Source organism: Ctenopharyngodon idella, chromosome 20 (assembly GCF_019924925.1).
Source record: "Ctenopharyngodon idella isolate HZGC_01 chromosome 20, HZGC01, whole genome shotgun sequence".
Lineage (NCBI taxonomy): Eukaryota > Metazoa > Chordata > Actinopteri > Cypriniformes > Xenocyprididae > Ctenopharyngodon > Ctenopharyngodon idella.
Genome location: NC_067239.1, coordinates 4,176,007 through 4,189,508, shown reverse-complemented (window position 1 = coordinate 4,189,508; position 13,502 = coordinate 4,176,007). Strand labels below are relative to the sequence as shown.

Below are 13,502 nucleotides of genomic sequence, written 5' to 3'. Positions count from 1 at the left end.
TAAACTAGTCTTCTGCTTTATAAAGATATGTTGATGTATCGCCTTGGAAATGAGCCATTGTCTTATAGGTTGGATTCTTTTTAGGGTCCTCTACCCTGCCTGAGCCACTATTGGGCCCATTAAGGTGTTAAATGAGCTTGTAGAACTATCAAGATGGTCATTATGACCTTAATTAATTGCAGATATCATACACATTGCAGAATTACATGATTAATATTGTTAAAATATAAATACATATTACATATCCTGATGAAAACTGAAGTATTAAAATAGAGCCTGAATCTCCCCTACTGATTTTAATATTTATGTTTAATCATGTGCATTATTATCTCATAAAGAATGTAGCACCTCAAAAAAGATGATTACCACCAATTTTTAGACTAATTACGTAAAAAAAAATTACTTTTTTTTTTAATTTTTTTTTTTATTTTAGTTGGTTCATATCACAAAGCTAACATGGTTTCCAAAGACTGAATACAGCCAGAGTCCCTTTCAAGGAAAGTCTGTTCACTCTGCGGCCATATTTGCAACTCCTCCAGGCAGCTATTTCAGGCATCCAAGACCAAGTCCTATCTATTTGAATGGGGGAATCCTGAAATCTCAAAAACTGCTTGGCGAACTCACAATTAAATAACATATTTCAAATCAGCAACAAAATCTGACATGAACTGTCCCATTAAAAGTTGTTTCTTATGCTCAAATAGCATTAAAACAGCTTATTTTTCAGGCTAAGCTAGCCAGTGTACATGTGCAGTCCTAAGCTTCTAACAGCAGCTGCAGTGACACAATTACTTTTTCAATCAGCGATTGGCTCTTTTACTTAGAAGGCAGGACCTATTCCGCCATATTGCACGTTACAGTTTCTCCCATTCATAACTAATAGGAATGAACCATCTTTCTATATCTACAGTCTTTGATACAGCAGACTGGCCATATAAACCTCTTTTATGTTGCTTTTGTATCCTTTTTGCACCCTGAAATTATTGTAAATGTAGTGAGAGTGACCAGTACATTATTAAACTATTTTCCTTCTCATAAAAGAGGTTTGTATGGCCTGTCTGCTGTATTCAGTCTTTGGAAACCATGTTAGCTTTGGGATATGAACTAAAATGTTCATGAGAGTTCAAGTAGTGATTTTCAGTTCATGGACATCAGATTTTTTTCACAGTTCACAAAACTGATTTAAATGATTCATTCACGAATTGAACTAATCCAGTTATCAAGTTCAAGTCAGTGATTCAGTCACAGTAGTTTACATTATAAATAACAATGAATCTGCAATATGGCTTCAGAAGATGCATTGAAATAACAAACACGTCATATGGCCTAGCTATTTTATGGTGCTTTTATGTAATGACGTGTGAGTAAGTAAACGATGACGAAAATTTCATTTTGGGTGAACTGTCCTTTTAAAGGTCGCTTGAAATGCAGTGAAAACACATCAGTGGTGACGTCCACTGTATTTCATAGACACACTCTCTCTCTCCTGATCTCTATCAGATATGACTCATCAGAAAATGCCATGGAAACCCGACTAGTGCTCTTTCTCCTTTCTTTCATATTTCAGCTGAACAAAAAGTTTAATTAGTCCTTGTGTGTGTCTCTCTCTACTGAAATGGCATTGTGGGCCACACTCACTCACTCACTCACTCACTACACACCCACATACATCGTGATGAGGTGTTAAGAGTGCAGCTCCAGAGGGAATATTCATAAAAATCCAAAATGCTTTAGTCCGAAGCCTTTCATGTGAGAACACAATACAGTATCCTTTTTAACAGTGGGGTTTTTACAGCTCCGGTAATGGGTACATGTGTGTGAGAACTCATGAATACATCAGTGTGGGGGTGGACGAAGATGGACTAATATGGATGGATGGATGGATGGATGGGTGAATGCATTGATGGAAGATGGATGGATGGATTGATGGATGGATGCATGAATGGTTGCATGGATGGATGGATGGATGGATGGGTGAATGAATGCATGGATGGAAGATGGATGGATGGATTAATGGATAGATGGATGCATGAATGGATGAATGGATGGATGGATGGATGGGTGAATGCATGGATGGATGGATGGATAGATGCATGGATGGATAGGTGAATGCATGGATGGGTGGGTGAATGCATGGATGGAAGATGGATGGATAGATTAATGGATGGATGGATGCATGAATGGGTGCATGGATAGATGGATAGATGGATGGATGGATGCATAGATGGATGGATGGATGGATGCATGAATGGGTGCATGGATGGATGGATGGATGGATGGATGGATGGATATTTTCTCTTTTTTGCAAATTTACAGCACTGCCTATGCTTCTGTTCTTACCGTTGCAGGAAAAAACTATGTGAACTATTGGATTTACTATGCATTTCTTTTCCCTGCTGCTTTATAAAAGCTTATTTCCTGTCACTTATGTCTTTTCCCCAAATCTATTCCTATCCCCTTCCATTCTTCTCTTTCCATGCTCCTCTCTCTTTCTCCAGGCTGGAGACTCCCAGCAGTCTCCGGGTGCGAGTGAGCCTCAAGCAGAGCCTGAGAGCTCAGAGACGGACAGTCCTCAGGTCGGTAGCTAGATAGCGGCAGGTCAGGGTAGGTATCTGTCCTCTTTTTTTCCCCTCTTCCACGTGTCGGCCTGCTCCAACCATGACGTCACGTCAGCACGCCTTCACCCGTCCTCACCACCATTACATAGACCCACACATCGTGGCCGTGTGTTGTGGTGCTCTTTCTTTTTTCTCTTTATACTTTACACTTTTTTTACTCTCCAACTCTCTTAGGCTGCGTTCACACAGTCAGTGTACTAACAGGTGTGACTCTTGATTTGTCCTGTTTGTGAACCTGTCTCATGAACCTATGAGATCTTGATTAATGTCTGTAACCCAAGTTATATGGTAACCATAGTTTAATGACAGTATATATCAAGGCTTGTTGTGTTTTGTAGCTTGCATTGTGTCTTGTAGTGTTCATTTTCATTCTGAACTAGAACATTTCAACCATTTTATGATGTCTAGAACCCTTAAATATGATAATCCACTTGCGAGGGACTCCCTTACTATAAAGGCAGCTAAATATTAAGAGTGATATTATAAATATTTCAAAATAATTAATAATTGTCTTTTTAATAAACACCAATAATCACAAATATTGTTACAAAGCAGCTTTACAGACAATATTGACTGTATGCATGTCATTTTTTTTAAATTGTATTATTTATTTATTTATTTATATTTAAAAAATGACTCAAATAAGTAAACTTTTTATTCATCAAAATTTTCTTAAAGTTAAAAACTATGTACGGAAGCTTATTTCAGCCACAGACTGAAAAATAAATAAATTACAAAAAAAAAAAAAAAAAAAAAAAAACATGAAAAAGAACATGCTGTGGACACTAAATGACTTGCCTGAGGTAAATGTAATGCTAAGTGAGATATTATTCTCAAGCTGTTTTATTTATTTATTTATTTATTTTGTCTTTCCGCAGTTGAAAATTTTGATCTCACAATTCGGACATTTATCTCAGAATTGCGAGTTATAAACTAAATTGAGATAAAGTCAGAATTGTGAGATAAAACACTACAATTACTTTTTTTTTTTTTAATTCCGTGGCAGAATCAAGCTTCCATAATAACTGTTAATAGCATAAAATAATTGTGGAAAAATTATTTATGGACTTCTGACTTTAGAAAGCAGAATGAAAGATTCAATTTTATTACATTTTAAAGTCATAATCTTGACAGCCTAAAAATACATTTAGTAATTTTCTTTTCAGTCAAATTTTCTTTGTATCAGCGTAACTGTATTTAGCACTCCAAACAGGACTGGCAAGTGTATTCTGCTACTGTGTGAATGTGGCCTTATTCTCTGCCTTCAGTTTCTCTCTCTCTCTCTCTTTCTCTCTCTCCGTTTCTCATCTCGCCGTCCCTGCCTGCTGCTGCAATCACTCTTACGCTGGTATGCATCTCATGGGAATATGGTTTATATGCTTTTATGGTGTAATTTTGTATTGTTTATGACAGAGTATGAGTGAGTTTGTGCGTGTGTGTCCCTTTAATCCCATAAAGCTTCCTGATGTGTGTGAGTATTAATGCTTTTGAACTTATTTTTTAAACAGCGGTATTGCATGGCATACCCATGAACATCATGAGTGATCCACATCTAAGTATCTGTGTCGTGTCATATCCTGATATACAAAATGAGGTCATGAATGTTTTATACTGTCACTCATCACAGCAAAGCACACAACATACAGAACTGATCTGAACCGAAGTAAAACAAGGTCTGACACACAAACTGCTACATATAGATCATTTTTTATCTTTGATTTCTGTCATTGCGACTAAAAGCATAAAATAATGCTGGTGCTTTAAACACAGAGGAGGAATAACTATAAACAACCTCTGCTCTTTTATTTAGTGGCTTTTTTAATGAACAAACGAGCAAAATGCCATTCTTTTTCTGTTTATCTGACTACAGGTTATGTAATACTAAATTAACACTGAGCCAGTTGGCCGGTAACTTTAGAATTGCAACATATTACACAACTTAAAACAACAACAACTTAAACTTAAATGAACTGCATGAATGATAGCCCCAAACAAAAGACATGCAAATAAAAGACAAGACTGCTAAAATAATATAAAAAAAGTGTGTACTAAAAACATCAAGCGGTTTTTATCTAAAAAAAAAAAATGTGTATGTATATATATATATATATATATATATATATATATATATTATGGGTGTAACGGTACATGTATTCATCCTGAACCATCACGGCATCACTGTTCGGCACGTACAGTCAGATGACGAATACAGTCAGTCACAGGCAATTCACACTCCAATCCAGAAGGGGGCGCATGCGGTAATGCAACACTGATTGCTAACCACCACAACAGGAAAAAAAGTGCAGAAAAAGAACTGCAGTTTCAACCACAGAAAGACATCAATAAATCAGTTTGAGAGTAATATCTCACGTAGCATTACATTTACCTCAGGCAAGTCAATTAGTGTACACAGCATGTTAGTTCACTAGAGAAATCAACTCTAGAGGGAAGCATTTCACTAAATATATGCACTATATTAGCTTATACTGTACATCCATTATATAGTGTTGATTATTATATCTAAAAATAAGCAACTGAATTTAATAGTTTGGGCTCTGTTGTTAATTGTAACCTTTAATATTACAGTAATGTGCAAGAAAGGGCTCCCTACGTATATAATTTACAGAATTTTTATCCTTAAGAAAATGTTAATTATAATTGAATCTATTGTCTAGACACAATTTGTTCAATAAACCACTGTTTAATAAAAATGAAAAAAGCAGCAATCTTATGTTTAGTTTTCTTGCTGCTGCTGTACCGAACCCGTACTGAACCGTGACTTCAATACCGAGGTATGTACCGAACCGCCGTGTTTATGGACCATCACACCCCTAATAGTGTCCAAATACTTTTTGGGGTCACATGAAACAAAGTAGCACCTTGATTTATTTTTAAAATTTGGGCTTCCAAAATCAAAATGGCCTGTGTGTGGATGAGAGAAAGTGAGCGATCGCTCTGTGGTACCTGTCTGGAGGAGACATGAGCTCATCAGGATGAATCATTAATGAAGGGCTCTGGGAGCCAGAGGCTTGTTTCTCTGACTGTAGGAAGACTGATGTAGCAGCCTCATCTCTACCTGCCTAATGATGAATGAAGCACTGATCCCCACTGAAATATTAACACACCTACGCACACCCCCTATAAACACACAGACTGTAGAACAGATGTGTCTGTCCATTACTGTAGAATAAAGGAAAACATGTTCCTGGTTTAGTAGGTAAAATCTTACCAACATTTGGATGTGATTTTAAAACATCTTACAGAATTCTTGAGAGGTTTTATCAAAGGTTCCTGTCAGAGTTCTTAAAGAGGCCATATTATGCCCTTTTACAAAGTCTTGGTTTTGTTTTTGGGGACTATTAGAATAGGTTTTCATGACTGAATGTTAAAAAAAAAAACACATTTTTCACATATTTGACATTGTTGCAGCACCTCCCTTCCCAGTCTGTCAGTAACGCCCTGTTTAGTTCCTGTCTCTATGAAGCCCCTCCTTCTGAAAAGCGCAGTGTGCTCTAATTAATCGGTTGAACCAGTGTGTTGTGATTGGTCAACCGCTTCGAGTGTGTTTCGGAAATGTCACGTTTCAGGGAGTTCAGAAACAGTGCGCACTGATATAGAGAATAACTCCCTTTGGTGTTGATTTGTCCTTTGTTCATATTGTCTCTGATCATAGTTACAGAGCACATAATGAGCTGATCTGTCCATAGTAATACTCTGTTTACTGTGCTTGAAGCAGTATGGCTGCATGGGTATTGTGCGGTTGGCAGTCATTGCCAATGTAGGATTATAGTACAGGTTGACTGAGGATGATGTTGCTCTGTACTGTCTGCACGGCAGTGATCAGGAACGGCAAGTGTTCTCGCTGACAGTGACCTTCTGTTGGCTTATGAGCCAATAGCAGTGTTGCCAGATCTCACTAAAAAACAAGTAGGTTACATTGCATTTTGCTACAAAAAAATGTATTTTCAATAATTATACTCTATTTTGAAAGTAAGTCAAATGTCAATGAATAAATTGCTCTCATACACACACATCTATGGAAAGGACAGGAAAAAAGCACAGATTTTAAAGGAGCAACCAACTACAGCGATTATTAATGACTTTATGTCAGAGAACAGTGCGGTTGGAACTGTAGGTGGTGGATTTGACAACTGCAATTACTTGTCTATCAAACTTCATTTTGCTAAAGGTGCTAAGCTGAAATACACAACTGGAAATAAGATGAATGGAATATGTATCTGTAAGATTCTGTAAGAGCGTCTATGGAAGCTTGTTTCTGACACTAAATAAAAAAAATAAAAAAGGTAATTTTCACTTATTATCTCACAAATCAGACTTTTTTTTCTCACAATTACGAGGTTACATCACGCAGTTGCGAGTTATAATGTCAGAATTGCGAGATATAAACTCACAGTTCCCAGAAATAAAATCAAAATTGCGAATTATAATATCCGAATTGTGAGATATAAACTGACAATTGCGAGAAAGTCAGATTTGTGAGATATGCGATTATGCGAGACTTTTTTTCTTGCAATTCTGACTTCTTTTCTCAGAATTGAGATATAAACTCCCAATTGTGAGTTATAAAGTCTAATTCTGAGGGGAAAAGACATTTTTCTTAGAATTGCATATCACAATTCTGACTTTATATATCGCAATTCTGACTTTATAACTCGCAATTCTTACTTTATAACTCACAATTGTGAGTTTATATCACACAATTCTGAGAAAAAAGTCAGTAAACTTGCAATTGCGAGAAACAAAGTCAGAATTGTGAGATAAAAGTCGCAATTACCTTTTTTATTTTTTATTCAGTGAATGGAACAGAAAAAGCACAATTTAGGCTACTAATTTTATTCCCGATTTGAAATGTGTTATTGGAATGTAACTTTGATCGACAATTTTGGCAATTTCAGTCTTTCCCCATTAAAGGCACGGTAAGCGATTTCTGAGAAGTGCTGTTGAAAGTGGATTGGACCGAGTAGCACAACAAACATTTAGACAATCAGCAGTAGGGGCATGTCCAATCATGATGGGGGAGGAGAGAGGGTGAGCAAGAGGGAGATTTGAAGAAAGACTGTAGAAAGAGAGATGTCTGAGAGACATTACAAAAGAGAAAAAACTTAGAAGAATATCACTGGAAAAAGAACTAACAACCAACTCCTGGTTGTATATACTCTTGTGTACTGTATGTTCATTTTTAGTTCTTCCTTGTCGTTCGTTCGTTTGTCATCTTTATGCATTATGACAAACGAACGAACCGTTCACATATTGCTTCTTTTGCACGCTCATATTCGTTAATTCAAATGTAGGCGCGCAACAGGCGTGCTCATAATGAAAGCGATGGCAGGTCATGTGACAAGAACCAACCAATCAGCTTTGACCTTTCCGTAACAAAACATCAAAAGTTCAGCCAAACAGTTGATTATAGCTGTACAGGGTGGTTTTTATATCTCACCTCCATAAATATATCTAGTAGTAAAGCTAATGCAAAGGCTAGAAATCAATTTATCCTTTGCTGAAACTTCCTCATCGTCGTGGAGCAACCATAGCAACGACAGACGCCACGGGAGCGCAAGCGCTTTGGAAAGGAGGAGAAGCGGCGCTGCCGCACTTTCCACGTGTTTTTAGATGCGATATGTGAACGGCCCCTAACACGTTACCAAGAGAGACTTTGCTTATAAAAAGTAGACATGTCAACACAGTCTTTTTTCCATTTCTTTCATTTTCTCTAGCTCTTTCACTCAGCAGGGTTGACTAATCTATTTCCCTTGCTCTACCTCTCACCTACTTAGTCATCCATTTCTTCCTTCCCCTCTTTATGTACCTCCTCCCACACTCCCTTTCACTTGGCTTTCCTCTTTTTCAGCTCTTTTTTTTTTCTGTTCCATTCATTCTATCTTCTGACTCTTTCTCTCATTCTCATTTCTGCTCTCTAAAACACTTATCCTGTCATCTCTCGCCCCATGTGTCCGTTCAAGCACCCACGGTGGGAGGAAAGTTCTGTAAGTGAGTGATAATTACTGAGTGCATTCTGATTCAGAGGTTCTGATTTCAGACTCTAGGGTTCTTAAGGCCGCAGTCTGGACACACACTGACTGGAAGCTCTGTTGTACCTTATCTAAGCCTTCCTTTGCTTCTTGATGATCTTTTTTAAATAACCTTTTTTATGACAAGGGAATTCACAGGGTTTTATGCTCATGAAGTGGGTAGTTCTGATGCAGCCAGTCTGCAATTATTGAATATAAAGATTAAAAACATATATGAGGTGGTTCTGAGAGCATGTCCATTGGAGGTTGAAGACAAGGCTGGTCAGTTTTAGTCACAGATTTTGACACTGTTTACAGTCTTTTGTGCAGCAATTTATCTGTTGAGCAGCTGCTGTGGTGTAGCTTTTGGTGTCAGGGTGTACGTTTGTGAATGTTGTGGTTTTCAAAAAGACCTCTGTTGCCACCTGGTGTTGATTTGGAGGAAATGCTTGTTTGATTTATCACACAGTCATATTGCCCATATCTGATCAGATTTTTCTCCCTCATATGTGACACATGCAGACAGATGTGACACACTGACTGACAATTTCAATTGTGATCTGGGTTAAAGTATATTAAAAGAGAAAACCATTATTTTTAAATTCTAATATTATCTATGTTTTTTTCTGTATTTTTGATCAAATAAATGCAGGCTTGATGAGCATAAGAGACTAATTTAAAAAACAATAAAAATAGTAATGTTTCCAGTACTGTATGGTATGGTAATACAATTTTAATAGCCCTCAAAAAATGGTCACTGGCAAAACATGTAAAATATAATACAATTTTAACAATAAATATGTTGTTAAACAAAAATACGCACGCACACGCACACACACACACACACACATATATATATAGTCCGTATAGACCCAAATCTGATAAGTATCTATTGTATTCTATATCTATTGGATGTATTTTTATATTTATATAATATATATCTATAAACATGAGGAGGTGTGTCAGACCTCATTAAAAAAGTATTTCTGTAAAGAATAAAAATGTACACTTTTAAAAGCCCTCAAAAAAGTGGTCTCTGACTTAACATCTATTATAAATTAAATAAATTTTATTCACTTAAGAAAAAAAAACACAGAATACACAGCTAATTTTTGAATGGCCTTTAGTGAAAAAAGATTTTTTTTGTGTCCAGATAATGTAGTTATACAACTACTACCAGCAGGGGCAAACGTGGTTCCCCATCTGAGAGATTGGTCATTTATATTTCAGTAACCCTGCTCTATTTGTGTTCAGGGGAAGGACCCTCTTTATGCCCAGATCAACAAGGGGAAGAAGTGAAGGATCATGGGAACTCTGCACAGACGTGATCAGCGCTGGGGGGAGCAGGAGACCAAAACACTGGAGATCAACTCTCTGCCCTGTGTGTGTGGTGTGTGTGTGTGTGGTGTGTGTGTGTTTGTATGAGCGCGGTCACTCCAGCCTCAATGGTCCACTTCTCCAAGCAGCCATCTCTCTAGAGCCGCCCCGTCCCCCTCACGACTTCCTCCGTTACTCCCTCCGCAAGGATCGAGAGGGACAGACTCTCTCCATACCACTTTGTTTCTTTCTCACTGTGTTTTCTGCACATGACAGCAGGGCATTGTGGGTGATTTCAACCTTACAACACCCCTCATAGCCTTATGAGCCCAGCTCTGCAGCTTCATTCATGCTCTTCGTCCTACTTCCAGTTTCCGCTCGTCTGACTCTCTTTAGAGACCGCATTACGGGAAACTCTCGAGAGGTGCCTGTCGGACCCCCGATCATGCATCCGACCCGCCGTAATCCATCACAGAGCGGATCCATCTGTGACTTACGCGAATCATCCTTTTGGGTTTGTTTGGTTTTTATTCCTCGCCCACGTATTTGAGATTCTGCTGCTAGAAAGCTATGCAGAGCTAAAAAAATAACAACAACTCACTTTCTGTCTCGGATGGAGAACAGACACGAGGAGCGACTTTTGCCAAATCTCAAGATTTAGGAGCAGCTGAATCTGACTGGGGGACTCGAGGGTACGAACATTGCAAAAACATGTGATCGAACTGTTCCTTCTCTATAGCTTTTGTACAATACTAATGAGAAAAAACAAAAACACACAATGTTGAAATGGATTTTTATTTTATAAGTCAAGTGGAGCCCTTGAAGTCAACTTTAGATGTGTTTTAGGGGTAAACATGGCTTTAAAATCTGATCGTTGGTTTGCCAAACTCATTTTGTAAATAATAATAATAATTATTATTATTGATAATAATGACGACAATGACGATGACAAATAATAATGATGATGATAATAATGGTTCTGATTATAACAGTGTTCATTCCATCCTGTGGACTTCGGTGCCATAAAATAGGCTGGCCTTAGTGATGCAAACTCCTCATGAAACCCAAGCAATATTAAACATGATGTGTCCCAAACTCCCAAGCAGTTTACGTTGCTTTCTCAGTCTTTTGATTTCAGCTGGATGTGGAGACTGTCTTTTTAAGTGGCCTGAAACAAACCCCGAGAGACTGTTATTATGTATTTTAATGGCTGAAAGGGTCCAGTGGTAAATAGACGGTGTCATATTTATGTGATTTCTTTTGGTTTGTTGTCAAGATGAAGCTGGTAACTGTGATAGAGGAAGACCAGAGCTTCTCTCAACGTGTATGTCAATGCAGCAATCTCAAATACGCATGTACACAAAAACATATGCATACATGTTCATGCAGACACACATTCACAGACCTTAAAGTCAATAGGACATCAAAATGGACTCTGTTTACTTTTTTAATTCACCTTTCTGCACATTTATCAGTGTATGTTATTCCAAAGAGAAAATGTCTTCTTCTTCTTTCATCAAAGTGTTAAGCTTCCTTTTTGAGTAACATAACCAAAACAGCAGATATATTGACATTAATGCTGGTAAACTAGATTTTAAAAATATTGTTACTATTGGCTCCAATCCGACTTTTTACAATTCACTCAATTCCTAAAGAGAATTCATGCCCCCTATTTGTTGAATATTCTGTTTTACTCAGAAATGTGTTGCATTAAGACTAAAAAGGGTTGTGAAGGCTGTTTCATGTTGACTTTAGGGCCGTCTGATCACATTAAAACACACCAGAATATCTGTCTGTAATCCAACCTCCAATCAGAGAAAATCACCATGAATGGCATCTGTTTTCATTGCATCTGAAAAGATTAGAGCATTCCATTACTGTGACGACAACTTCCTCCTATTTTATGGCCAGAGTCCCATTTTAATTTCAAATAAAAGCAGTTTTGGACCTTCAAGATCTAAATTTTGAGCGTTAAGAAGACGAGGGTGAAAATCAAGGTGAATGGGAGTCCTTACAATTTCAGAACATTTCTATTTTGCCTTTACCTCAGCTAATGGTTTGGTAATGTAAAAGGACACATTATTTTTATCTTGATGATAATGACATTCTACAGTGGATTTTTAGAGCATTTTTTCTTTTCTCTTGATTTACGTAACTCACCATGTAATACTGTTACCAATAAACACATCCCAAAATGTTTCTCTGCCTCTCTGCCTTTGCAGCAAAATCTCGCATATTTATAGGGTGAGAAAAAAATCAGTAGAAAAAGATGTTTTATTCTACATAAGTGTGGTCCCCTCTCATGCTTGTTGCCATATTTAGATCACATGACCAGCTGAATACTAGTCTCTTGGTAACCCCCATTATTGGATACTTTAGGCTAAAGAGATAGTTCACCCAAAAATGAAAATTCTGTCATCATTTACGCACCCTCAAGTTGTTAAAACCTGTATGAATTTCTTTTTTCTGCTGAACACAAAAGAAGACATTTTGAAGAATGTTGGTAATCAAACAGCTGATGGACCCCATTGATTCCCATAGTGTTTTCTTTTAATCCATATTATGGAAGTCAATGGAGTCCATCAACTGTTTAGTTACCCATAATCTTTAAAATACACTATGTGTGTTGGCTCTCCAAAAAAAAAAAAAAAAAAAAAATATATATATATATATATATATATATATATATATAATAAATAACGCAACAGTTTGCATCAGTTTTTTTTTTTTTTTTTTTTTTGAGTTATAACTTTGAGTGAATTTACGTTCTACCAACAAGCTACATTGTGTTAGAACAACTTAATACTTTGTAGCATAAACACAAATTTTTAAGTTGATTACTCAAAAAAAAAAAAAAAAAAGTTGCTCCAACTACCAGAGCTGTAGCCCTGGAACCAGTTATTCTTATCTATTTCAGTTCAACTCAACAGCTATTATAGCACATGCTAACATAACCTATTTAACATGTATATTTAATGAACAAGTAAGATATTACTTGTCAATGGCATTAGCGCAGTCATTGCTTAATAGTGTTTACCTTCATGTATCTACTCTTCAGTACAGTAGTAACCACAAAAACTTCATTACAGAATCTCTTTTAAATGTCAAACATAACAGCATTAAACACTAACAGGTCTTTCCCTTCACTAAAAACAAATAAATTCAAACTTAATTTCAACATTTATTCTCCTTATCCAGTCCTATGCAAAGCATGCTGGAAATACACTGCCTAATTTCCGAAGTTATAATTTTTTCCAAAAAAAAAAAAAAAAAAAAGCCAATTAACTCAGAAATTTGAGTTTAAATTAGTATTGTCAACAGAACTCATTTAATTAAAACAATAAATTATCATTTTTAACTTGCAACCATGCATTTATTTAAGTTGTGGTAACAGGTCCACTGAATTACTTTTGTGTTCAACTGAAGAAAGAAGCTCAAACAGGTTTGGAACAACTTGAGGAGGAGTAAATGATGATAGAATTTTAATGTTTGAGTAAACTATCCCTTTAAGGGAAAAAAATGAATCATGAGCATGAAC

At 36.7% G+C, this 13,502-nt stretch overlaps 1 protein-coding gene across 1 annotated transcript in view; it reads left to right on the top strand.

Annotated features, from left to right (window-relative positions):
* The window catches only part of dab1a (DAB adaptor protein 1a), a 262,859-nt gene extending 250,696 nt beyond the window's left edge, over positions 1-12,163 (top strand). Inside the window, 3 exon segments of the mRNA XM_051875803.1 lie at positions 2,499-2,576; positions 9,902-9,938; positions 9,941-12,163. Coding sequence (XP_051731763.1) covers positions 2,499-2,576; positions 9,902-9,938; positions 9,941-9,975 — 150 coding nt within the window. The 3' untranslated portion in view covers positions 9,976-12,163.
* The last annotated feature ends 1,339 nt before the right edge of the window (positions 12,164-13,502 follow it).